Source organism: Nilaparvata lugens, chromosome 14 (assembly GCF_014356525.2).
Source record: "Nilaparvata lugens isolate BPH chromosome 14, ASM1435652v1, whole genome shotgun sequence".
NCBI lineage: Eukaryota > Metazoa > Arthropoda > Insecta > Hemiptera > Delphacidae > Nilaparvata > Nilaparvata lugens.
Genome location: NC_052517.1, coordinates 17105414 through 17133255, shown reverse-complemented (window position 1 = coordinate 17133255; position 27842 = coordinate 17105414). Strand labels below are relative to the sequence as shown.

The 27842-nt window shown below is 33.5% G+C and overlaps 4 protein-coding genes across 11 annotated transcripts in view; 1 reads left to right on the top strand and 3 right to left on the bottom strand.

Annotated features, from left to right (window-relative positions):
- Positions 1 to 14410, bottom strand: part of LOC111054338 (phosphatidylinositol 4,5-bisphosphate 3-kinase catalytic subunit delta isoform) — a 49926-nt gene extending 35516 nt beyond the window's left edge. Inside the window, 6 exon segments of the mRNA XM_039440931.1 lie at positions 1700 to 1750; positions 1753 to 1948; positions 3654 to 3886; positions 7606 to 7834; positions 10420 to 10680; positions 14165 to 14410. Coding sequence (XP_039296865.1) covers positions 1700 to 1750; positions 1753 to 1948; positions 3654 to 3886; positions 7606 to 7834; positions 10420 to 10563 — 853 coding nt within the window. The 5' untranslated portion in view covers positions 10564 to 10680; positions 14165 to 14410.
- Positions 1 to 27842, top strand: part of LOC111054622 (gastrula zinc finger protein XlCGF57.1) — a 721792-nt gene that overhangs the window by 423523 nt on the left and 270427 nt on the right. The gene's annotated exons all lie outside the window — the stretch shown is intronic.
- Positions 1 to 27842, bottom strand: part of LOC111060042 (gastrula zinc finger protein XlCGF57.1-like) — a 410286-nt gene that overhangs the window by 277089 nt on the left and 105355 nt on the right. The gene's annotated exons all lie outside the window — the stretch shown is intronic.
- Positions 15907 to 27842, bottom strand: part of LOC111056039 — a gene marked incomplete in the record, with an annotated part of 49506 nt that continues 37570 nt past the window's right edge. The window contains 6 exon segments of the mRNA XM_039440932.1: positions 15907 to 16447; positions 17317 to 17415; positions 18725 to 18929; positions 22028 to 22199; positions 24766 to 24942; positions 26381 to 26768. Of these exon segments, the coding sequence (XP_039296866.1) occupies positions 16373 to 16447; positions 17317 to 17415; positions 18725 to 18929; positions 22028 to 22199; positions 24766 to 24942; positions 26381 to 26768 (1116 nt within the window).

Genomic DNA, 27842 nt, shown 5'->3' with positions numbered 1-27842 from the left:
TACATTACCGTATTAGTATCTTACGTCACATGGACGGGAAGGGGTCTTTTGCAAGCAAGAAAGATGTTTCTAGTCGAGGCGTTACCCGATACTAGAATTCCATTCGAACACTGCAAAAGACATTCACGTTCAACTAACGTACACTATTTTTTGTCATAATAATCTGAAAAAGAATAATTGAGAAATAGAAAACATCACCTGCTTGTGCTGAAATTACTGTATGCATTCTATAAACATAACCTAGTTTACAAATTCCGAACCAGGAATTTTGTGGAAGTTGACAAAACTTCCACCTGGAGCGCTAAAAGGTGGTTTTTTGTAGCAGTTTTGCTGTTCCTATTTCGGAACTAGGAAACATACTCGACTGTAAAGAAAACATATGATTTCATTACTGTAGAGTATGCTGTAATGAGAATGATATGTTTATTTGTTCTGCAAACAGTTGTTTACCGGCTTGATTTCATGCATGGAAAACAGCTGAGATTGAATTACTATGACAAAAATACAGTTACAATACATTTATAACTATTATTAAACGAAAATCCCAATTAAATGCTGTAAATCACCTCGAAGACTTCTGCTACTGCAAATATTGATAACAAGGTAAACAGCTAGATGGAAATTCGATGAGAGTCACTACTCAAAAATTATTTGTCAGCCCGGGAATAGTCTTTGAATAGTGGTGCTCATCGAATTTCCATCTATAGTGAGGTTGACGTTATAATGGCAATGCGGTGCATTATAGCAATGATATTGTTATCCTTGTCTTTCATTCAACAAAGCGGATAGAGTCTCTTTCTCGCTTTGCTCTGTTGCCAGGTTTTCTTATCACAATGTAGAATTAATAATTAATTAACAAAATATTTAATCTTGATTATGAAAATTCATTATGAATTTATAGAAAAATATAATTTATTGCTTGATAAAATATAATTTATTGCTTGATAAAATATAATTGATTATTCTAAACGAGAATGAATAACAGTTAATATGACATAAATAACCTGTATCAGCTACCGTCTACAGAAGGCATTGACAAGACAGAGGTTCGGCAACGTTTTTCTCTTATCTTTCTCCACTGCTATTACAACGTGGACCTCACATAGCTGTTTACCCTGTAGTCAATATTTGCAGTAACAGAAGTCTTCGGGGTGATTTACAACATTTAATTTGGATTTTCGTTTAATAATAATTTATTAATTCATTGGGATTTAAATAAATTTTGCCCTGAAATTGATCAGTTGCGACCTGAAAACTTTGTCACCAGACCTCAGCCAGCCAGGTCACTCGATATTATATAGGATTTAAATAAATGCAATATTATCTCAGTGATTTCAAGATGTAATTTTAAAGCTGCGTTTACACCAAAGTTATTAACAAAATGTTTATTTTCCGTCCTTATGAATTCTATTACATTGAACGGAACTTGACAAACACATATGTTCATACTGAGGAATAATCCAATAGGAAGGAGACCAGCTGGAAGGCCAAAAACTAGATGATGGGACCAGGTCCGGAAAGATATGAGGAGGATGGGCCTAAAAGAGGAGGACGCGGGTGACCGAAACTTCTGGAGAGGCTTAGTTGATGAGGCTAAGTACCGACTGGGGTACGAGTGGCCACCGCAGTAAAGTAAAGTAAGGACGGAGAAATTAAAATTTTGTTAATGAGTTTGGTGTAAACGCAGCTCAAGTGGTACCTGGTACACTGTGGACGGAAACTGCTACCACAACCGGTGTAGAGTCCTGGACAGAGCCTCCTGTATGTAGACAAACGAAATGATGGGATAGTCCCCCACCAGGTACTCCTCCCTGCCACAGGCCTTCAGCACAAAGTCCCTCACGCTCTCGTTCTTCTGGTTCATGGTCATCATGGACCGCTTGTTCAGTATCAACATGAGTAGATCGGTCGGTGTGAAGCTGTGGTCGACGTTGAACGTGAATTTCGTCTGCAAAATTAATCAAAAATAGAATTTTGCTCACAAAATAATAGTCAAATTTGAAAAAAAATGAAGTACGAGTTGGAAGTAAGTTCGACACGAGCCTCAGTGAGTATCTCAAATATTTCACGAGTACACCAAATAAAACTGTTGTATTCACTATTATTAAACTATTTAATTGAACAATTAAACTTAGATTTGGTCTGAGAAATTAATAAGAAATGTAATTGTACTGTTAAAAAAATAGACAAATTTGAAAAAATAATTATTGAAGTACGAGCTAGAAGTTAGTTCGAAACGAGCCTCAGTGAGTATCTGAAATATTTCACGAGTACACCAAATAGAACTGTTGTATTCAACATTTTATTAAACCATTAAACGTGAATTTGGCCTGCAAAATTAATCGGAAATAGAATTCTACTGTTGAAATAATAGTGAAATACTGATAACTGTACTGTGAATACTGAAATACTGTGAATAATGTTGAAAAAATTGGAAAAAATAGAATATTCAAAGTATGATTTAGAAGTAAGTTCCAAACGAGCCTCAGTGAGTATCTCAAATATTTCATGAGTACTCCAAATAAAACTGTTGTATTCAACATTTCATTACACCATTAAACATGAATTTCGCTTGCAAAATTAATCAGAAATAGAATATTACAATTGAAAAAAATAGTAAAAATTGAAAATTAATTATTGAAGTAAGAGTTGTAAGTTAGTTCGAAACGAGCCTCAGTGAGTATCTCAAATATTTCACGAGTACACCAAATAAAACTGTTGTATTCTCTATTATAAAACCATGAGTAAGAAGTAGGTTAGGTTAGATTGAAACTTATTGAATCTACTATTATGAAAAAGTTTTATTAAACCATTAAACGTGACTTTGATCTGTAAAATTGATTAAAAAAATAATTACCTCTGTAATTAACATGTTTTCTGTTTCCCTCTGGCAATCTCCTCCCTCTCATTATTCTTCTTCTTCATATTTTACTAATTTTTCTTTTCCTACTCCTCCTCCATCTTCTTATTATAAATAAGTGGGTTTTCTCATATCTTACATTACATTTCTTGTTTTTTTAACATTTCTTCATACTTAATTCTTAAAGTACATTTTTGGATTGTATAGTGTATGATTGTAATGTGTGAAGGAGGCAAAATGGGTTTTTACCTGTTGCCTCCATGAATAAAATTATTTATTTATTTAATTAATCTTTGAAGCACTCAGCACATTTTTGTGACACTCTTGCTGAGGCTCGTGCCTAACTTCATCAACTTGTGCTTCAAAAGCTCTTATGATACAGTACAACTACACAATTATTTTCCTATTGTGTTCCCTTACCTCAGAGTTCTCAAACTTCACATTCATAACAAAATGTCGCAACTTCAACCTCTGATGTGTGGTGAAAACTGGTAGTAAATCCACTGCAGCCAATTTTAGTTCTGTCTCCCTATGGCAATTTTATCCTCCTCCTTCTCATGATTTTTCTTTTTTTTCTTCATCATCTTCTACTTTTTCCCTCCTCCTTCTCATCCTAATCCTCCTCCTCCTCCACATTCTCAAATATAAGAAACCAGATTCATATCTTTGAAGCACTCGTCAGATTTTTGAGACACTCGTTTTGAGGCTCGTGTCTAACTTCATCAACTCGTGCTTCAAAAGCTTTTATGATACCGTACAACTACACAATTATTTTCCTATTGTGTTTCCTTACCTCAGAGTTCTCGAACTTGACATTCATGACAAAATGGCCCTCCTTCAACCTCGAGAATATAGCCTTGGGCATTGGTTTGGATGAGTCAGTGATACGCGGTGGGAACTGGTAGTACAGTCTCTGTAGCCAACTTTTGTTCTGTCTCCCTCTTGCCATCTCGTCCGCCAAACTCTTCATTTTGCCTCGAAAATAGTTCACTTCCGAGTTCTTGAGCGAGTCGAACTCATGGAGACCTGCAAATAGCAATTTTGAAATCAATAACTTCAGGAAAATTATTTTAATATCGAACTACCGATTGCACAAAAACCGGTTAAATTTTAACCATGATTCGACGAAAACCAATCAGAGAAGCCGTCCTTTCGAAAAAGCCTTCTCTCGTGAAATTAATCACTGTTAAAATTCAACCAGCTTTTGAGCAACCGGACCAAGTATTTCATAACACAAAAACTGCTCTCCATGCTATAACTCTCTATTTAATTTAATTCTCATTAAGACTGGTACAGAGAGTAATGCTGATTCCCTATTAACATTGGTAACTTTGATAGAGAGTTACTGGGGAGGATATTATGAATATTCTTTCCAAAGAATGGACATTGATGTCTTCAAAGCTCCGCCAATTTATGTAGATGCGTAACAATATTATCTATAATAATTCCAAATTGATTCTTTTTTCATATTATATACAGTTTAATAATAATTATTTTAGTTTATATTATGTAAATTCATCTGAAACTTTGCTGTATTGTATATGAGTGTATAAGCCAGTATATATTGTAATCTACATATAAATAAAGTACTCAATCGATCAAACATTGAATTACATTACATCTATTACGCCTATTCAAATACCATATAGGCCTACTTTCAATGGCATATGTTTCTTTGTTTTACTTCAAATTTTTAGGTCCTGTCAAATTCCAGGAGAACCAATCAGAGAAGGTATTTCTGAGAAGAATTCTTCTCTGATTGTCTCTTGATGAATTTAATAGGGATTAAAAGTTAACAGACTTTTGTGCAATCGGGTGTAATAATCAATTACTTGTTATGAGCTTTCTGTATTGTTTCATATGTCATTTATGATGCTATTTGGGCTTTGCTTGTTGCACACTTTTGAATAATTAAAAATGAATAAATATGAATAAATAAATATGGTACAGAAATAAAAATGAATGAAAAAATAAATAAATAAACTTCAACGTTCATTTCTGTTCTTCATTTGTGAACACTTGTACACTTGTAGTGAACTTCGTGGTAGATATTCATATTGAATTGGACCACTTGAAACTTCCACAACCCCTTGGTTATCAAAATATTTTTCGGGAACTAGTTTTGGTTCTTACACCATTATCAATTTCACGTCGACCTGAGAATCAAAAATCGTCTTTAATCAACAATAATAAAGTCAAAGTAGATAAAGAATATAATGTGAAACAATAATACAATGTGATTTTATAAAAAAAATGTACTGTAGCCTACTTGAAATTATTTAAACCTACCTACTTTAATCAATTTTTCATCAGATACTTTAGACAATTAGATGAACTAAATCCAGAATAGAAAGACGTTTTTTTCTTGTTCCTGTTTTTCATTACAACATCTACAAAGATATTGTTAAATTATCTAAGAACATAATGAATAGAAGTTAATGTGGTTTAGAACAGAATGAAAAGGATTCGTTTAAGCAGTTCAGAGTACACAATAATGAGTTAATTAGTGGATCGTTTTAATCACAATAAGTAGTGATCAAATAATATGTATTGAATTAAAAAAAGTTAGTTGTTCAAAGCCTATTAAAAGAACGGGAACAATGTCTACTTTCAATATTGGTGTTCCGATATTTTTGATACAATAATTTATAGATTCATTTGAATTTATTTTGAATAAAAATAATTTCGAAAAAGCTTGTTGTTCCTTTCCCAATCATTCATTGTTGAGAATTATATTGTATCTATCAATGTAGAAATAAAAAAAATAACATATCCGTCAAATGTTGAGTCAATTTTTCGAAGGAAATTTTTTTTAATGATTCAACAATATATTTTCATAATTGATATAAAATATTTTGCTGATTAATTATATTTTTAAACAGTTAAAAAACGATTTGGCAAAGTTGCAGAGCTGGAAAATGATAGCGCTATCTGCTTTGTCGAATAATAGACAAGGATAGCAAAACCAATGTCAATCAAATACTGCCATTATAACGTGGACCACGATAGAAATAATAATAGTGTTAAGAATGGTAATTATTCAAATTAACGAGGAACTCACTATAGAAAGATGACACAAAGATGATAGACAAGGATAACAACACCAATGTTAATCGAATACTTGCCATTATAACGTGGACTCCACTATAGTGGAGAATTAGAATTAGAAGACCGTATAAAATAAAATACGAGAGCAAAATTGTTTAAAATAGAATAAATCCCAAAAATTGGTCGTAGAAATGTTTTTCCAATAGTTGGGTTTAAAAAAAACAAATAAAAAAATAGGTATAGTGAAATTGGCCATCGAAATATTTTACCAAAAATTGGGTTTTGAAAAATCTAGCAAAATCTGTTATCAAACCCTGTTCATTACAACATTGTGATGTTTAATCTAATTAATGAATAAATATATGGAGAGCTACAAAAAGATTGTTGAATTATCGAAGAACATAATGAATAGAGGTTTATGTGGTTTAAAATTGGATGAGGAGTTGTTAAATTCGTTTAGAACAGAATGAAAAAAGAGTCGTTTAAGTAGTTCAGAGTACACAATAATTAGTTAATTAATCGGATTTTATTATCAAACCAACAAAATCAAATATTGAAAATAGAAAAACTCTTGATACCCTGTAGTGGGAAAAATTTCTGATACCCTTTTAGTGTGGAACTTACCATCAATTTAGGCTAGAATTGAACTGTTCATCAACCAAAGTGTTAGATTGCAGTAAAATTACATTTTTTAAAAATCCAGTACCGATCCCTGGAGACCAAAAATTGGTAATCAATATTTGTTTACAAATGTTGGGTTTATTTTATTAATTTTATTAAATCATACAATAAGTACATCATTAGAATGATAGGGAGAGAAAAAATAAGGTAACCTTGTGCTATTCCTCTCCCAAATTTAGATAGGGTTATACCATAGAGAATCGATAGCATAAGTAGATATCCCATGGTATAGGACGTTTATGCCACAATTCTTACTGTTATCTCAAGCCCATAGTTCATGTAATTCTTTCACGTGAAGCTGTGTGACACTGGTAGTCTCTCATATTGGTATCTCTATCCATTTGGTAGAGAGTTGGTGTTTTTTTTAATATTCTTTCCAAAGAATGGACATTGATATGTCCAAAGCTCCGCCAATTTATGTAGATGCATAAAAATATAATAATTATCTATAGTTATTATATTACAAATTGCTTTTTCATATCATATACAGTTCAATAATTATTTTCTTAGTCTATATTATGAAAATTCATCTATAATTTTGCTGTATTGTAAGCTATTGTATATAAGTGTATAAGCCAGTAAATATTTTAATCTACATAAATAAAGTACTCAATCTTTATTGTGCCGTTCATACACTCTCACCCCAACAAAACAGTAAAATTAGACAATAATCAACAGTAATCGGCTTGAGATAACAGTAAAAGTTGCGACATAAACGCCCTATACCATGGGATATCTACTTACGCTATTGTTTCTCTATGGTTATTCATAGTCTGAAATAGGTTAAGTCTTGTAGTTCTTCACTTCAAAAAATTTTCAATTTATCACCTTATTCTTTCTCTCCCTATCATTCTAATGATGTACTTATTGTATGAATGAATGAAATAAATAAAATAAACCCAACTTTTGGAAACAAATATTGATTATCAGTCCGTAAATATGTTCACAAAGTAGATTTTCAAATTTAGATTTCAAAAAAAATTTGCAAATTTGGGTCTCGAACCCTGTTCACCAACCTTTCCCGATGAGGTGGCTAATCTGCACGTTGAGAACTCTCTCTGCTTTATCTCCTTTTCTTTCGACCAGCCGTAGCACGGCCACAAAAGGCTTCACATCTGATAACCTCCTGTTTTCGTCTAACAGTTCTTCTGTCTCAGCCATGCTATTGATACAGGAGAACACATAGGACGAGGCATCATGCAGAGTCCCATGCAGAGGGTATTTCGAGGCCTCATCGAATAAATCCTAAAAAATCAAATATTTTGATAAATTGAAGTTCGCTGTTTCGTCAACACATTCAATATTGTAAGTATATTCAGATAAAATGTACGAAAGTAATTGTTCAACCTTTAAAATTATGTATAAAATCAATATATTCACTGTCAGAAAGTGTATACATTTTTTGTACCACTCTGAATAACCATAGAAGAATTAGAATAGAATGAAAAAGACTAAGAAATTGTCAAAAGCCACAGATTTATTGATACTTAGAAAGACCAGTTTCGGTTATTACACCATTGTCAATCTCTGATAAACTAAAACTAAATACAAGAGCAGCAGAATTTATACTAATAGGCGAGTACTGCTATTGGTCAAGGGCATGAACGCCTGCCATTGGCCCAGCTAGACAGTCTCCTCCCACTCAACGGTGCGACAAATTGGCGGCTTAAGCAACAGAATCGCCATGATAACAAAATTTACTTTCAGTACAAAATAAGAACCAAGAAAACAAGTGTGAAAGATAATAAAACAAAGATTAAACGTTTAGTTTGAACAGTTATTTTAAATACAAGTATCAGTAGTACAACTATTTAGTACCTGATTCCTCATAATATTCAATCATAACAGTTATTGAAGTACCCTTTTATTTTTATAAACACACAACTAGTTTTACCTCTTCAACAGTTATTTTGAAGCCTCGACTCTTGAGGAGTTGAAACTAGTTGGGTTTCATCAAAATTAAAAGTATATTCATATCTTTTAGTGTGTAAAAATAATCTCAGTAGCCCTGTACAAGGAAAGTGGGTATCCAATCATAATACACTTCATAGTCAAATGTAGAATTAACACTGGAAAATGACTCTTGAAGAGTTGAAAATATTTGTGTTTTATTAAAATGAAAAGGATACTTGATAACTGTTATTGTGGTTCATAGCCCTAACAAGAAAAGTGAGTAGGCTAGGCTATCCAATCATAATACAGAAACAAACTTGAATCAGAAGAATGACCCAATTTTAAACAGTTTATTCATTTTTTAAAATGGTGCACACAAACCAATTTTACATCAAATTATTCACAGAAGTATCGAGTTTATGATTATGTATATTACAAGTGTTCTATGTGCCCTTCTTTTGAGACTCAAACGACATCTAGACAATAGCCAAATTCATCCCAGACTGTTTGCAAGTTGTCTTCTCGGACTGAAGCTACCAGTTATCCTGGTTTTTAGCTCCTCAATATCAAGTACTAAGGGAGGAACAACGTTAAAAATCGTGTTTATGTTCCTCCCTTAGCACTTGATATTGAGAAGCTGAAACCCAGGATAACTGATGCAGTAGCTACAGTCCAAAAAGACATCTTGCGAACAGTCTGGGATACATTTAGATACCGTCTAGATATGTCGTCCAAGCCTCAAAAGGAGGGCACATAGAACACTTATAATACATAATCAAAAAGTCGATACTCTGTAAGTAGGCCTAATTGGATGTGAAATTGATCTGTTGTTGTTTGTTGTTGGTTCATTAAAAAAATAATTGTTCAAGATTGGGTCATTCTTTTTAAAACACTCGGTATATTTATTATTTAGTGAGTATTTATGAATCACATAAAAATACATATTATATTTGACCGAGCGAGGTGAGGTTGAAGTGACGTTGCCAGATCGTTTCCTAACAAAAATGAATAGAATCAATAAACTGAATATGATAATGTAATATTCAATCATTGAAAAATATACTTTCTCAACAGATAAATTTAAGTGATTATTTTGAACAAGAATGAACAGTTAATTCACCGAGCGAAGAGAGGTCTAAGATCCAAGTCGTCAGTTTGGCATTTCTATTAATGTTTAAATGTTTGAATGTTTAAATGTTGCGCATTAACGGCGAAACGCGGTAATAGATTTTCATGAAATTTGACAGGTATCTTCCTTTTTAAATTGCGCGTCGACGTATATACAAGGTTTTTGGAAATTTTGCATTTCAAGGATAATATAAAAGGAAAAAGGAGCCTCCTTCATACGCCAATATTAAAGTAAAAATCAGACTATAAAATTATTCATCATAAATCAGCTGACAAGTGATTACACAGATGTGTGGAGAAGCCAGTCTATTGCTGTAATTCCATAAGGTCTATAGTTTCAATTACCGTAGGTACTTGTGGATGAGAATATTGCGTGACGTCTACTGTTCACAGAACTACTAGTATAGTATAATGTATCAATTGAAATTGATTTAATTCAAGTGATCTCATAGTATTTTGAGGCCCGGTTGCGCAAAAGCTGGATAAATTTCAATCGTGATTAATTCCACGAGAACCAATCAGAGAAACCGTCTTCTCAAGAATGCCTTCTGTGATTGGTTCTTGTGATATTAATCACGATTAAAATTCAACCGGCTTTTGTGCGACCGAGACTGAGTCTGATTTGAAATTAGCGGCAAATTTGATTCCCCTCGAGGCGGATTTCGATACACGATTCTGTGAAATACAGTTCATGTGAAATACATTGTTTAAATAGGAAGTTATTTCTGTGTGTATTTTGCGGTGCGGCTACAGTTGTCGCTTAGGAATCGGACTTTAAGTATGCACAGAATATTTTCAGAGCTACTAACCTCTTTGATTTCGTGGAGTGTGGCATTGCGGTTGGCTTCCAAGGGGATGATGACCCCATTTGGCATGAGACAACTGAGCTCCACCGTTTCCGGCACACTGCCCAGCCACAGGTCATACCCGTAGCACCTGCTCATCTGAACCATTCTCACAGATGTCGACTAAACGTCACAACGGAATCGAGCAATCTCACAATTGAGATTGCAATGAAAATCTCTCTGTAGTGACACCCGATGCTACATTGTGGGCGGAGAATTTCAAGTCTGAAACAATAATAGTTATTTGTATATCTAGAGTGAAAAGTACGACTTTTTCTCCCTGTGGGAAAAGTTTGAAGCCCGAGGTGAAGCCGAGGGCAACAATTTTCCTGAGGGAGAAAAAGTATTTTTCACTCGTGATGTACACAACATTTTTCCTCCATCTACATATTTTTATAGAAACTGTGAATAAAATCATTTTAATAACTTACGTATCATTGGTGACAATGTTTCCTGACAACATAACCGAAAATCTAAAACCTAAAAACCGGTCGTCTGATTGGCACTGCCGATTGCGCTATCTATCGGCCAAAGTTGTAAGAATTATATCAGCTGGGTGGCTACCAAAAATGGCTGACTCCATCACGCGGTTCAGATTTGAATTGCAGATCAAAAATATTTGTTGGCTGGTATTTCGAATAGAATAAAATATTTTTAAAATTGTATAAATTTTTATCGTCTACTAATATTAAGAATATAATATCATACAAACATATATTATATTTCATGAGTTGATCAAATTTCTGGTTGTGGTATTGAATTCAGTTGACTCAATGACAGACACCTCTTTATGCTTTCTCATCTGAGCTTAGACTTTCTAACCTATTACAATGTAAGTTTTTAAAATAGAGATGCTTCCCATGTTATTTAAATGGAGTCACTTTTCCTTTCTAGGGAGTTTTTCTGTTTTTTCCTCCCGAGAGCGAAAAAGTGACACTTTAGTATCATGTTTCAGGGAGTAAAGTAAGTACTTTAGACAGTAGGTGGAGGAAAATTAGGTTTATTAGCAAAAATTAACTTATTTACTAGCAGGTAACCCGTGCTCCGCAAGCGTCTAATTGGAAGCTTGAAAAACTGAAAACTTGACGTACTGAAATCTTGAGTAATTTAAAATAGGTCTCTAACTAGTGACCCCCTGGGTTAGAAAACTCGCTCAATAAAACTGTTGTATTGTAATCTTTGAAACCCGCAACTTTTAATTATACAGAGTTGATGAAAATTATGGAAACATCTAAATATTCCTTTTACAAGAATGATTTGACAGTAGGTTTCATTGGGGATCCTATTTGTAATGAAAAATTACTCAATCGCTTCAATATCTTTGTCACTCATATAAATCCAAATCCATTTTATTGAATGAGAAGGTTGTCATGTGATCCATGATTTTGATACAGAGATCTAAGAGAAAATGCACATTGATATCTCTGAACCCGTATCAGATTTGTTGATGTAAAACTTGTAAATGATGTTGTATATTAATCAGCTGAAATCATGTGTCAGTGCCAAAGACCTTAAAGATGCATAGACTCACATGCAGCGCTAGTGTCGTACTTGGAATTGAAATCCGCCATTGAGGGGGCAACCCATAAGATTATTACATACCAATGCCACCAATGCATTTGTGATCTATAGTATTACAAATAAATAATATATAATATCTCGTGCTAAAATACCCCAATGACGGCCTTCAATTTCAAGTAAGAGCTATCATTGGGAAGGCATAAGCATTGTGGGTCTATATCTCTTCAAGGTCTTTGGTCAGTGCATGAAAGTCTGTCTTTGTGATAGCTTCCAAATAGCCTCAACTAATAACACCAATGAAAAAACTGTTGTAATTGCATGCAATGAATTCTTCAGCTGACTAGGCTATAGTTTGTGTACAATAAGTTGAGACTTGGCCCAATTCTGACGTTGAATGGAAACTTGAGAAAGTTGCAATTTTACACGAATTTGCAACCTTGTGATTTCATCAATTTGGTACACAATGCGTACCATGGAGCCGCTCTCCTAACTTTAAAATTTCTTGGTGACCAAAATACGACCTTCCGACTACTCTTGGCAATTGAAAAGAATAATTTCAATTATTTCTGAGAAACTTTCTCGCTTTCATCACCCACTTATCTTTCGAAACAAAAAAGTTTACAGCATGTCGGAAATTTCATGTTTTCTGCTCAGAATCTCTCGACATTAAAGAACATACTGTAATCAATAATTAAAAAATAACTATAGGTCGAATAAAAATGATCCAGACACCAATAGAAAGGAAACATTCTCCCAGTTAATTTGATATAAAAGTTTCACGCATTACGTCGCCCAATGATTGACATTACGATGAGAGAAGTGATATTAAAAAGAATACGGAATCTTCGCGATGTTTCCAATTTTATCATACAAGTTTAATTTCTTTTTAATCCTTGAACCCTGAATTTTTTTAGCTCTACTAAGATATCGGGGCTGATATTCTACATCCAATTCTGACGTTGAATTGGGGATTTGAGAAAGTTGCAATTTCACACGAATTGGCAACCTTGTAATTTCTTCGGATGGAGGGGCAAGTCTCAACTTATTTTACACAGACTATAAATGATAAATCAAACAATTTTTTCTTTTGAACTTTTAATGTTACGGTATTATATCCTGAGACAGGACGAAGGAGTGAGTCAATTTTGTTGTCCAACGAACTTGACCTGTAAAAAGGTTCGAAGAATACGTGTTCAAAATTTGAAGCTTATTGATCAATTCTTTCTAAAGTTATTTTAGGCCTAGAACATAGCCTACAAACAGACGGACAACGACGTTAGCCTTCAGTAATTCAAAAGTAAAAGTACTTTTACTTTTACTTTACTAAGTACTCGCTGACGCTCGTTCAGTTATATGATTTGGTACAGATGTACCAAAAAAAGTTGATTCCTAGTTTTCCCCTAAGTTAGAAGAAAGCCAACTTCGCACATGTCTGACTGCATGTCTGATTCCTAATTGCGGGCTGGTTGATCTATACTCAAATAGCTGGCTACAACTCAGCTGGTTGACTATGAATAATGTTAATGCTATGCATAGTATGTCACATAATACACAATGAATAAATATAATAATAATAATAGCTTGGAGAATTAGAATATGTATTCTGCGGTATCGTCATGATGATGTGGAAAGGGGTAGATCGGTTCAGGGAACAACTCGTGAGACCGTGACTCACCTGAACATAGGAATCATCCGACTTAATTTTAGTAGACTAGAATTGTTTACATAGCCTATCTAACCTATCCAATAAAATATCGATTTGGGAGTGGCCTTATTTTAGCCTATTTTACTAGACTATAGAGTCAAATTAAGCCATAAGTTAGTGTTAACACATCAAGTATTTAATTTACACTATAGCCTAAGTATTTGTTAAATTGTCGGCATTGAAGTTATTCAAGTTAGCCTGTAGGAAATGCAGTTAGTTCAAAGTAAATATCACTATAGAGATAATGATCACATCCAACAATCTGATTTGTAAAATATTATGCTAAATGGAGAATCACAGAATAGGCCTACTTCTTCTTCTTCTTTAGATTTGAAGATGTTATTTTTCAAACTTTTGAAATTCAAAAGGTTATATTTTATTCAAATATAAGAACTAAAATAGAATTTATTTGAAGAATACTAATAATATATTTATAATGTGATACGTTAGTTTACAATCTAATATTGTTAGAAACATACTTACAGTTCACTTCAAATTCAAAGAATTGATTGTTGTGAAGTTCTATCAGCTGTCAAAATCGTATTTCAAAACAATATAAAATGACGAATAAGCCACTGTTATTGTAGAAATTTCTGGCCAGTATCTATAATCAAACACACTCAATAATAGGCGACAAAAGATTTATTTTTGAGAAAATTTCAACAAGGTAAACAACTTTGGAAATTATAACAAAGAATAAGAACTATGACAAGTGGTAGCCATTTTGTAAACGAATAATAAATGAATGTGCACCGATGTAGTAAATAGAGTAGAGAGCTCGTCGAAGCTTGGAGATATAAAACTGCGGTTTAGTCTACGCCGTACAAATTCTCCAAAGAGTGGTTGATGAGTTTTACGTCGTTGATGTTGACAAGATATTAATGTACTTGAAAGTATACGGAATCCGATCTCCCTATAGTGAGGTCCACGTTATAATGGCGAAGTGTGATTAGATATTGCATTGCTATACTTGTCTATCATTAAACAAAGCGGATACCATTATCTATTTCTTGCTTTGCTCTGTTGACAGATCGTCTTTTGACAATGTAGAATTGATTATTAATTAACAAAATATTTCATATTGATTATTAAGAAAATTCATTATGAAACTATTGAAAAATGTAATTTCTTTCTTGATAGTATATAATTGATTATTTTAAGCGAGAATAAACCTTCAATATTACATCAATAGATCTGTATCAGCTACCGTCTATAGAAGGCTTTGACAAGACAAAGGATCGGTAGCGTTTTTCTCCTATCTTTCTCCACTGCCATTATAACATGGACCCCACTATAGGGGCATCCCAAGGTTGCACTTCATTTTGTTGCCTCATGAAAGGTGCTTGGTATTCCTTAATAGAAATGACATAATATAGAGAGATGAACTTTATTTTGTCAGCATATTCTCAATAAATAATAACTCCAGTTCAATTAATTCTGACAGTATGAGTTGAATCTTTAATCTTAATATAGTAAGACTTGACAATTCAGTACATTCAATGTATTGTAGTTCAAGGTTTACAAAATTTGTGAGTCATCTAGTATCTAATAATGTATTTCATCCAATAGATAACCTTTTGTTGTGCTTTTCAAAACTCTTAGGCTCAACTGACACTACCTCGACACAAATCGTATGACTCCAGTCAAGGATAATCCAGTCTCTCGACCTTACGACTTTTTTGCTCATTGTCACTACTTCAGTTCCATGCTACTCCATTTTCTAATTTTACTTTATTGAGAGTATAAGATCTAATTCGTCACTACCTAGCATGTAACAAATTTTATAATAATTATTATAAATATATTGTCTCATCTAATCCTTATCATTGTCTTATCTAAAATGATAAAACATAACCTCACTTTCATTGAAAATGCAACTCAAGTCGAGGCCACAACATAGAAGGGATATCTATATTCTATCTTCTCTGTGTCGAGGCTCAACCAAAATGTCGAGTCGACGCTCGACTCAGTCTCCCAGTCGCAAGGTCGCGGAGTCGACTGGTGTGAGTGTCACCATTTGAAAACACATGCTGCTTCGAGAAGAGACTAGAATCGCAGTCTCTTCTCGACCTGAGTCGTGTAAGTGTGAGTTAAGCCTTACAGTAATGGACTACAATAAAATGAATAAATAGATTTGATAAAAAATTAACATTTTGGCGGATTGGGTTAAATGAATATTCAAAACTTAATGCTTCATCAATTATTATTGTATAATTTTATTTACAAAATTTCATCAATTATTTAAATAGATAATCACAATAATAAATAATAATTATTTGGACTCCTATGTTAGGTAGTATTTTATTATTGAATTGTCTTACATAAAACTTCATTTTTTTAATGCCATATCAATCATAAATGATTTCCACATCATTTTTTTTCTAATTTGTCAGTAATTTGAACTTCTATACATCGTTTTACATAATTTTATATATAAAATTATGATAATAAAATTGCAGAAGATTCATCTTTTATCTCTGATTGTCAGCTTAATAGTCTTTTTCAGTCAAGACTGAAAGCAGAAAATATGAATATACTTTTTCATAGATTTTTCAAAGTTCAAATCCTCCTCAACATATTTATTGTTAGACAGTCTTTTAATTGCGACTATAAACTAGAGGCAAGAATACTGCTTCAAAAGCTTTTATTTTCAAAAAATGAAAAATGCATTTTTTCGTGAATCTATTGATTTCAACCATTTAGTTTTATCTCTCTTATATTGAATAGGGACCACTTCCTGTGACTTGCTTTTGGTGTGAGAGGTTCCTGAAAGAATGAGAAGAACAATTATTAGAAGATTAACAGAATATTTGATAATAAGTAATTTATGAATAACTAGCAGGTAATCCTACAGTAACTATATTACAGTAATATAGTTAGGTACTGTAGCTAATCCGCCGTGCTCCACGAGGTCCAATATTAAAAGTTTGACACACTGAAAACTTGAAGAATTTAAAAGAGGCCTATGACCACCATACTCGGTAAATAAAGAATCTATATGCAAAATTCCAAGTAAATCAGTCCAGTAGTTGAGACATGATGGTGCTCTATTTGTGAATTTCCCATCCCGTACGAGTATAAGCCAATTCTCTCCTTTATTTTTTATTATATTATGGATAATTGGTTGCTATACAATACACTTGAACCTCCGGTGTGTGTGACTGAAGCGTATATTTTTTGATATCCAGTTCCATAGAATGGACTACCAGGATATTTCATCCAAATATGGAAATTTATTAAGATATAATTATTTCCTTGACGATTGAAATATATTTGATACTAGATTGATCGTTATTAACAAGAATGAACAATTGATATTAGATTATTATTAAAACACTTATTGACATGGGCTACTTTTAAATTAAGAAAACAAAATAAATCTTATAGCACCGTTTATTTGAAAAAAAAACTTTAAAATAGTTCAACTATGTCAATAAGTATTTTAATAATAATATCAATTGTTCATTTAAAATAGTTGAACTATTTTAAAGTTTTTTAAAAATAAACGGTGCTATAAGATTTATTTTGTTTTATTTATTAGATAGATTATTATTATATATCCATTATATAACGTGGACCTCACTATAGAGATAATAATAGTGTTAAGAATATTAATATAATTAAAAATGACTCACCAAAGAATTTAAAGATAGTTTCTTCTTGTGTCCGTATCTATCCTCTATGCAGCTTTCATTCTCAGCATCTCTAACTGCCTCGTTACATTCATGTACAAGCTGAAAATAGAAGAAAAGATTATTAAGATGAGAATGTTGAATATTCATCGAATCATTTATTATTATCATCATCTATACAATAATAAATATGTTTGACGCAGTGGTTTTGTTATTCACTTTCTTGCGGGTGAAGGCTAACTCGTATTTACATCAAAACTAAAAATCAAAGTACCGTTTCGTCTCACGATGCCACTTTCAAATGAGTGAGTGAAATAAATTTCATGAAAGGATTAATTTTATTTGTGCATAAATAGCATGTATCATTATTATGATATCCCCTTCATACGTAGGCAGAAACTGTGGAATCACCTACCAAAGAAGATAAAGAGACTGGATTGTGTGACATTGAAAAAAAGACTTGGTGAGTTTCTCAAAGGAAAAGGCCCATGTACGAGCTATGTGAATTTCTTGAAACAGGAGACACTGACTGGCAGTGAAAAAATATGATTGTGAATACAAACAATTCAAATATATATAATTATATATATATATATATTTTTTTTTATTCTTGACAACAATTGCCATTCTTGAAGAATATGTAATAAAGAATTTTGACTATTGACTATTTTGTTCTACTCACACACTCTAGAATGGCCTTGAGAGTTGAAACATTCGATCTCAGAAATAAACTATAGTTGAAAAAAGAGAGTAGGCCTTCTTTGATCTTTAATTTTTATGTTTGAGTGGTTTTGTGTTTGTTTACTCCAACAGATTGAATTCCATAAGAAATATAATTTATTGTTCATGTGGAATCGTATTAAAGATGGATTTTAAATCCATTTGAATCCAAAAATTACCTTAAAACTATCTATGTTATGATGAGCAACCTACGAATGGCAAGATCAATGTTAATTGACCGAGCGAAGTGAGGTCTAAGATTCAAGTCGACGGTTTGGCATTTCTATTAATGTTTAAATGTTTATATTTTGCGCATTTACGGCGAAACGCAGTAATATATTCTCATGAAATTTGTTCCTTTTTAAATTGTGCGTCAACGTATATACAAGATTTTTGGAAATTTTGAATTTCAAGGATAATATAAAAGGAAAAAGGAGCCTCCTTCATACGCCAATATTAGAGTAAAAATCAGACTAAAGAATTATTCATCACAAATCAGCTGACAAGTGATTACACAGATGTGTGGAGAAGCCGGTCTATTGCTGTATTTCCATAAGGTCTATAGTTTTAATCAGGTACTTGTGGATGAGAATACTGCGTGAGTCTACTGTTCACAGAACTACTAGTCAAATGCTGCAATAATTATATAGTGGACCTCACTACTGTATGAAGAAGAAGCATTGTAGCCTACCTCATGCAATGAGTCAAGTGTGATTAAGCACTCTTTCTTCTCGTCGGAGTCATCAGGCAGTCTCCTTGCAATCGTCTCCAACAGGAGAGGCAGCCTTGTTACCCTTTGCATTGGCAACATCAGGAACGAATTCAACGAGTTGCCAAAACACTCGCTGCTCTGCTGTAACTCACTGGTCATCTCCACGAATTTCTCGTCTTCTAGTCTGCAGAAATGAAACAAAACATCGGTTAATTCAATCAACAATCAATTATAATTGAGCCAGTCAGGTTAGTCAATTTATTTATTTATTTATTTTCTGAACGTGCGTCAGCGAGTTCTCACTTTTGACTTACTGAAGGCCAAAGTCGGTGTCCGTCTGTTTGTATGTTCTACAATAACTTCAGACAGAATTGATCAATCAGCTTCAAATTTTGAACACGTATTCTTCAAACCTTTTTACAGGTCAAGTTCGTTGGACAACAAAATTGATTCACTCCTTCGTCCTTTTTCAGGATATAAAAATAACACTGATATAGGCCTAGTGCATAAGAAAAAAAATTGTTGCGATTTATCAGTAAGTTCAGCTGAAGAATTCATTGCATGCAATTACTACACAGCTTTTCCATTCATTCATTCATTCATGATATCAGCTGAGGCTATCTGGGAGCTATCACATGAGCTGACTCATGATTCCTGCTGGTTAATATACAACATAATTTACAACTTTTACATAAAAGTCTGGTGTGGCGCACTCACACAACTTTCCTTGCCGTTACGAAAATTGATTGCCTGACGCTAGTGTTCACGACGTTCACGCGCATCTAAAGTCTACTAATTCAAAGATCTGAGCCAGCTGGTGTCAGGACAATAACGCTGGAGACAAACGATGTCTGCTATCTCTTCATAGTGAATGATTTCATAGAATCAACTGTTGCCAACACTTTGCAATTGAAATAATCACATTTTATGGAATTTCGAGCTTATTTTCAATTTTAGGTGAAAATGTTACTTAGCATTAATTGTAGAGATTTTCATGCTCAATCATTTCCACTGAAAATTTTTTGTTTAAATTGCATATGAAGCCTGATAATTGGGAATCTAGAACCAAACTTTGCATAGATGGGCGGAGCTCCTGAGATTTTTACAGATATGGAACTTGTGGCAGTTGATAGAGCTTTATCAATGACTATTTTAGGTATAAATTTAATCAAAATCGTTGGAGCCGTTTTCGAGAAAATCGTGAAAAACCCTGTTTTTAACCACATTTTCGCCATTTCAGCCGCCATCTTGAACTGCATCTGATCGAGATTGTTCGTGTCGGAACACACACACACACACACACACACACACACACACACACACACACACACACACACCACACACACACACACACACACACACACACACACACACCACACACACACACACACACACAACACACACACACACACACACACCACACACACACACACACACACACACACACAACACACACACACAACACACACACACACACACACACACACCACACACACACACACACACACAGACCAATACCCAAAAAAACACTTTCTGGACTCAGGGGACCTTGAAACGTATAGAAATTTAGAAACTTGGGTACCTTAATTTTTTTCGGAAAGCAATACTTTTCTTACCTATGGTAATAGGGCAAGGAAAGTAAAAAACTGATACGGGTTGAGTTATCAATATGCGGTTTTCGCTATTCACCTAGAACTCTATATCGAAATCTTGTATCACGTTACCACCTTTTCATTAAAAAAATGAATTTGGATACATATGAGGGTCAATCATCCTATGAGGGATACATCATGATGTAGAAGCGACAGAGTAATATTTGAAGAGTTATTTTTCATCCCAAATAAGGATACCCATGCAATGAAAACTACTGTCAAATTAATTTTGTAGGAGAAATATTTAGCTCTTTTTATAATTATCATCAACTCTTTATAATTAGAAGTTGCGGGTTTAAAGATTACAGTACTACAGTTCTTGAGCGAGTTTTCCAACCCAGAGGGTCACTAGTTACTGTATAATAATATTACAGATGAAAATAATTTTTGGATAGTAACTCTAATCGAATTTCCATCTAGCTGTTAACCCTGTTGTCAATATTTTGCAGTAGCAGAAGTCTTCAGAGTGATTTACAGCCTTTGATTAGGATTTTCGATTGATAATGATTATTGTATGAAAATTATTTCAAATATCCAATTAAAGCTATATGAATAGAACAAAGAACTTCTGCTACTGCATATATTAACCAAAAAACTAAATAGCAGAAGGAAATTTTATGAATGAAACTGACCAATTGCGCTCAGACCGGAGAGGTACCGGGTTCGATTCTCGGTCTGGGCGTAATTTTTGGACAGCTTCATTCATAAAATATCGAGGTCTATGTGTTAACTCGGATTTTCTGTCGTCTGTCTGTGATTATGTATGTAACGCATTTACGGCCAAATGCGTTGATAGAATTCTATGAGATTTGGCAAGAATATTCTTTTTTAACTGCGCGTCGATGTATTCAAGGTTTTTTGAAATTTTGCATTTCAAGGATAATATTAAAGAAAAAGGAATTTCCTCCATACTCCGATATCACTATATCATCTACTCTGAAGATAGGATTAATCAGATTGATTCATAATCAATCAGCTGACAAGTGAATTATTCATTGCATGCATTACACAGATGCCTGGAGAAGCCGGTGAACAGGTGACACCAGATACTTGCGTGGATGAGAAAACTGCGTGGGGTCTAGTGTTCACAGAACTACTAGTTAGTTCAATATTTGCAGTAGCAGGAGTTCTTAGTTATATTTATGAAGCTTTAAATGAATTATCCATTTAAAGCTTTATACACTTCTGATATTGCAAAAATATTGGCCAAAGAAATAACTAGTAGTTCTGTGAACAGTAGACCTCACGCAGTTTTCTCATCCACAAGTATCTGGTGTCACCTGTTCCCTGGCTTCTCCAGGCATCCAGAATATGGTACGCCATACTCTAGAACATTGTAGGCCATAGTGGAGTAGGTCAATTTCCACACAGAAAAAACTAAACAAGTAGAGGACACATTATAAGATTTTTTGTAACTAACTATTGTATGTAATTGTAATTTATCTAATATTTTGTGTAATTGATGTTGTAGTTTTAGTTTTTTTTTTGGGAAATAAACATTAATTTATTTATTTATCTGTGTAATGCATGCAATGAATAATCCACTTGTCTACTGATTGATTATGAATAATTCTATTGGAAAACTAAAAATGAGATATTGATAAATTTAGATGATCAAATTTACACTCACAATAACCTCTGCAGCGTACGATGTAGGTTGACTTGGTTCGAGCAATAGTCAATGTATACTTTCAAAGTAGTCCGACTATGTTTCTGAATTTCGCGATAAATGCCACTCAGAAAGATATCGTCTTCCCATTGACCCGCCAGATCATATAGGAACATTTCTGACGCTTTTTTCACTGAAATCAAATATAAATTCATTAACACACTTTTTTCTATGTATTTCACACGACATGCAGCCAAATATTCAAGTAAATACTCAAAAACTACAATGCATTCTAATTTATCTATAATAATAGAGGATAGAATCGGTTTACACACGTACGGGATAGGAAACTCACGAATGACGCATCATCACGTCTCAACTACTCAACTGATATTCTTAATTCACCGAGAATGTTTTCAAATTTTTCAAATTCGAATTCATTTATTTGCCATAAAATAGTACAAATTGATAAAATAAATATTCTAACTTACAAAATGGTACTACCGGCAAAGAAAACTTGTGCGCCGGCAGTGAGTTCGAACAACTAGGTACAGAAAACATGTCAATAGAAAGAAAAAGAGCTTATTTAAAATTTAAAGGTGTATTTCAAATTTCTCAAGATTTCAGTAGCTCCAGTTTTCAGTTTGTCAAGTTCTCTATTAGACCCTTTCGTAGCACGGGCTACTTGCTAGTTCATCAATAAAATTATCAATAATTCAACTGAACATTAATTCAACTAGTTCTAAATTAACTACTATCTATTTAACTAGTGAATTGATTCAGCGAGCTCCTGCTGATGACTATAGAGAGGTCCACGTTAAAATAGTAGTGGGAAAAGACAGGACAACAGCGTTGCCGATTCTCCGCCTTGCCACTTCCTTCTATAGAGGATAACTGAGACCGGTATTATCTCATGCAATATCAAATGTTCATTCTTGTTTGAAACAATCAGTTATATTCCATACGTCAAGAAAATATATTTTAATATTTAGGTCTGCTATTTAATAATAGATCTTTGTTATTGATTTTATGTTAATCAATTATATTTCTACTTTGTTAAAACTATCTGGCAACGTTGCGGAGCAAGAAAAGGATAGCGTTATCTGCTTTGTAAAATGACAGACAAGCATATAGCAACATTAATGTTAATCAGATACTGATATTATAACGTGGACCTCGTCACTATATATTAAGCTTGCATGAAAGGTCACAAATAAGGCTGTGGAAAGGCTGAAAATAAACTTTCCACTCGTTATATTTTTCCAAGCTTTTCGATTTGTATATCATCAAGCTATCAAAATGAAAAAGTTTTCTCAGGAAAACATTTTTTTCCGATCATTCCTTTTTGAGATATGAGCGCCTTAAGTTTAAATTTTTGGGACAGAACATTTTAAATTCGGTTAGATATAAATCCATGAGATTTAGAGGATGAATTCATCATGGTATTGTTGAGCTAGTAAAACAAACATTTTCTGAAAATATCAATTTTTGAAAAAGTTATTCAATTTACCAAAAATAACTCAACTAAAATTTATTTTTAGTAAATTGGATAACTATCTTAAAAATTGATATTTTCAGAAAATTTTACTAGATCAACAATACCATGAAGAAAATCTATCCTCTGAATCTCATGGATTTATCTCTTACCGAATTTGAAATGTTCGGTCCCAAAAATTTAAACTTTAGGCGCTCATATCTCAAAAAGTAATGATCAGAAAAAAAATGTTTTCCTGAGAAAACTATTTCATTTTGATAGCTTGATAGTATACAAATCGAAAATCTTTGAGAAATATCACCAGTAGAAATAAGCTTATTTTTAGCCTTTGCATAGCCTTGAGTACCATTTTCCAACGCGGATAATTTGACCAAGTCCTGTTCCAATCAGATTATTGCTACACTTCTTTTACTTTCTATTTTCAATGTTGTTCATCTCTCAACTCAATTTATTCAGAGCGTTTAGTGAGGACCATGTTATAATTATTGCAGTATTTGTTCAACATTGGTGTTGATATCCTGTCCATTATTCGACAGAACAGATATCATTACCCTTTTCTAGCTCCTCAACGTTGCCAGATCGTTTCCTAACAAAAATGAATAGAATCAATATACTGAATATGATAATTTAATATCCAATCATTGAAAAATATACTTTCCCAACAAATAAATTTAATTGATTATTTTGAACAGGAATGCGAAGAGAGGTCTAAGATCCAAGTCGACGGTTTGGCATTTCTCTTAATAATTTTTAAATGTTTGAATGTTTATATGTTGCGCATTCACGGCGAAACGCGGTAATAGATTTTCATGAAATTTGACAGGTATGTTCCTTTTTTAATTGCGCGTCGACGTATATACAAGGTTTTTTAAAATTTTGCATTTCAAGGATAATATAAAAGGAAAAAGGAGCCTCCTTCATACGCCAATATTAGAGTAAAAATCAGACTATAGAATTATTCATCATAAATGAGCTGACAAGTGATTACACAGATATGTGGAGAAGCCAGTCTATTGCTGTATTTCCATAAGGTCTATAGTTTCAATCAGGTACTTGTGGATGAGGTCTACTGTTCACAGAACTACTAGTATTACATCAGATATACAGGTATCAGCTATCCTCTTGCCCTCAGGGGCAAGGCAGAGAAATGGCAATGCTGTCTCCATAATGCCATTACAACGTGAACCTCTCTATAGTTGCTGAGGATTTTTTAATTGTTCTAATTCTTTACTTTTCATTACTGTATTAAGTTTTTGTTACTCACCCCTAACGATATGCTTGAATAAACATTCCTCGTCACTTTGTGATAGAATACTGCTCAGTTCTTTTGATTTGATGAAAACTGTGACTAGAATATTCAGCGAGTTCAGGTAGGAAAGTTCCGAGGTCAAAATTTCGAATTTGGACTCTTGTAGAGCTATGTCAGCTTTCGTCATGGTTTCTGAAATTTTAAATCAGATATTAGATTATTTCTTGTTATTTATGTTGAAAGAGTACGACGTTGATGTTGTCAGTACCACTTTATTTGGTCAAAATCAATTGAATTTAAATTACAGTTTAATTTATATAAAATTACAACAAATGAAGTTGTATTTACAAATTCAACGGAATACAACATCTCTCACAATACAATCGAATTGTTATTTATGATGATCATGTTATTAACAAAGTTTTAGTCTACAAACGATTTCGCAACAGCGCGGAGTTAGAAAAGGATAGAGCTATCTGCTTTGACTTATGACAGACAAGGATGGCATAACAATGATAATCAGGTGGTGACTTTAGTGCCGGTTGCACAACAGCCGGTTAGATTTTTACCGTGATTAACTAACTTTACGAGAACCAATCAGAGAAGCCGTCTCTTCAAAAACGCCTTCTCTGATTGGTTCTCGTGGAATTAATCACGGTTAAAATTTAACCGGCTTTTGTGCAACCGGGCCTCAGAACTTCAGAATCACCCCGAAGACTTCTGCTACTGCAAATATTGACAACATGGTAAACACTTGGATGGAAATTCGATGAGCGCTACTAATCCAGAGATTGTCAGTTTGGTGTAAGGGAAGCATTCCTGACTGGCAATTAGGATGTACCGGGTTCGATTCCCGGACTGATAAATAATTTTGAAATAGTAGTGCTCATCGAATTTCCATCTATAGTAAGGTCCACGTTATAATGGCAGTGGAGAAAGATAGGAGGAAAACGGGTTTCCTGTAATGCGGACATGATCTTGTTATCAAGGTCATTTGCATGCAGTGTTTTATTTCGTACAATGTATTTTTTAATTTCTACAATTATGTATGTATATTTCAATTATTGAAAAAAAAAATTTTTAAACAATCAAAAAAAAAGTTGCGAAACTCCGTCTATTCAATACCTTCTGTAGACGGTAGCTGATACAGTTTATTGATGTAATATTAACTGTTCAACCTCATTTAAAATAATCAATTATATTTTATTAAGCAAGGAATTATATTTTTCAATAATTTCATAATTAAGATGAAATATTTTGTTAATTAATTATTAATTCTACACTGTTAAAAGACGATCTGGCAACAGAGCAAAGCAAGAAAGAGATAGCACTATCGACTTTGTTGAATGATAGACAAGGATAGCAATACCATTGCTAATCAAACAGTGCCATTATAACGTGGACCTCACTATAGCTGTCAGTCTAGCTGTAAGTCTTCGGGGTGATTTACAGCATTTAATTAGGATGTTTGATTAATAAAATTATTATTCATTTAAATTAGCATTTGAACACATGCAATTTCCAATGTATTTCCATCTGTAGATTGATACAAACGTTAGTATTATTGTAGAAAAAAGTGTAAAGTAGCAACTTAGACCTATTAAGAGGGATAAAAAATGTTACAACATACCTAATACATTCTCCTGTATGACTTTCTCTGTCTCCTCCCATAATGTTCTCTGTAACACCTCGCTTACTCTCTTCATTCTCTTTCCTTCTCCTCCTCTTTCTCTCTCTCCTTCTGCTCCTTTTCCTACTAGTCCAACTTCTAGCCTTACTTCCCCTCGTCCTTCTCTTTCGTTTCCTACTCCTCCTCCTCCTCCGCCTTCTACTCTTTCTCCTCCTCCTCCTCCACTGGTCCTGCTCTCCTCCTCATTTATCGCAGCCTCTTCGTCAGTCAAGTTTCTCCTCCGGTTCTCTTTTGGTGAGTGAGTATCAGAGGGCAAATCGTAGAAAATTGAAAAATCTCCAACTCTCTGACCTTCATCCGAGAATTGAGTCGTAGTTTTAGGATCGGTCTGAAAATTTACGAAATACGTATTAAAGATGAAAATAAATTAGAAATTATTCAAATGTTAATTAATGAATAATTATTAATAAACGAAAATCCCGATTAAATGCTGTAAATCACCCCGAAGACTTCTGCTACTGCAAATATTGACAACAGGGTAAACAGCTAGATGATGGAAATTCGATGAGCGCTACTACTTAAAATTATTCATACTATTTAATGAAAGCTATAAATTATTTGTCATGCCGGGAATCGAACCCGGTACCTCCTAATTTGTCAGTCAGGAATGCTCACCCTTACACCAAACTGACAATCTCTGGTTAGCAGCGCTCATCGAATTCCCATCTAGCTGTTTACCCTGTTGTCAATATTTGCAGTAGCAGAAGTCTTCGGGGTGATTTACAGCATTTAATTAGGATTTTCGTTTATTAATAATAATACATTTTTTTGGAAAATACAGTAAAGTACCTTTCAGTGACATTATTATGTTTGAAGAGGGGAAAAAATGGGAAAGAGGATGAGATTTAGGAGAAAAAGGAGAAGGTGAAGGAGAAGGTGGTAGAGGAGGAAGAAGAGGAGAAGGAGGAGAAAAAAGAGGACAAAATTAGTAGATTAAACAAAGTATCCTGAAAAAATATAAGACAAAACAAAGACTCAATAACTAATAATTTTATCTTACTTTGAGAAAAGACTTGACGGCAGATAAAATCATGATCTAACTAGATATCACACTACATTAACACAATTACTAGCATTAAAGTATTCAGTTAAATTAACTAGATTGGAAGAAGGAACTAACTTGGATTCTACAGTCTATATCAAAACATAAAACCGATTACAGGAGCAGTTTCACGACTTATGAATCATTGACTACATCTTGCCGGTTCATACTCAACAGATATCCCATGAATTATCACAAAATCAATTTCTTATCAAACCTTCCAAGAGAGACAAAGATATAAGGGGGAGAAAGTTTCAGTGAGTTTGACCTCAAACTGTCAGTAATCCCCGTTGATAACGTCAATGCTTCCCATTTAAACAATGCTGACAGTTCAAAAGTGGCTTTCCCTCGAGTATCTTA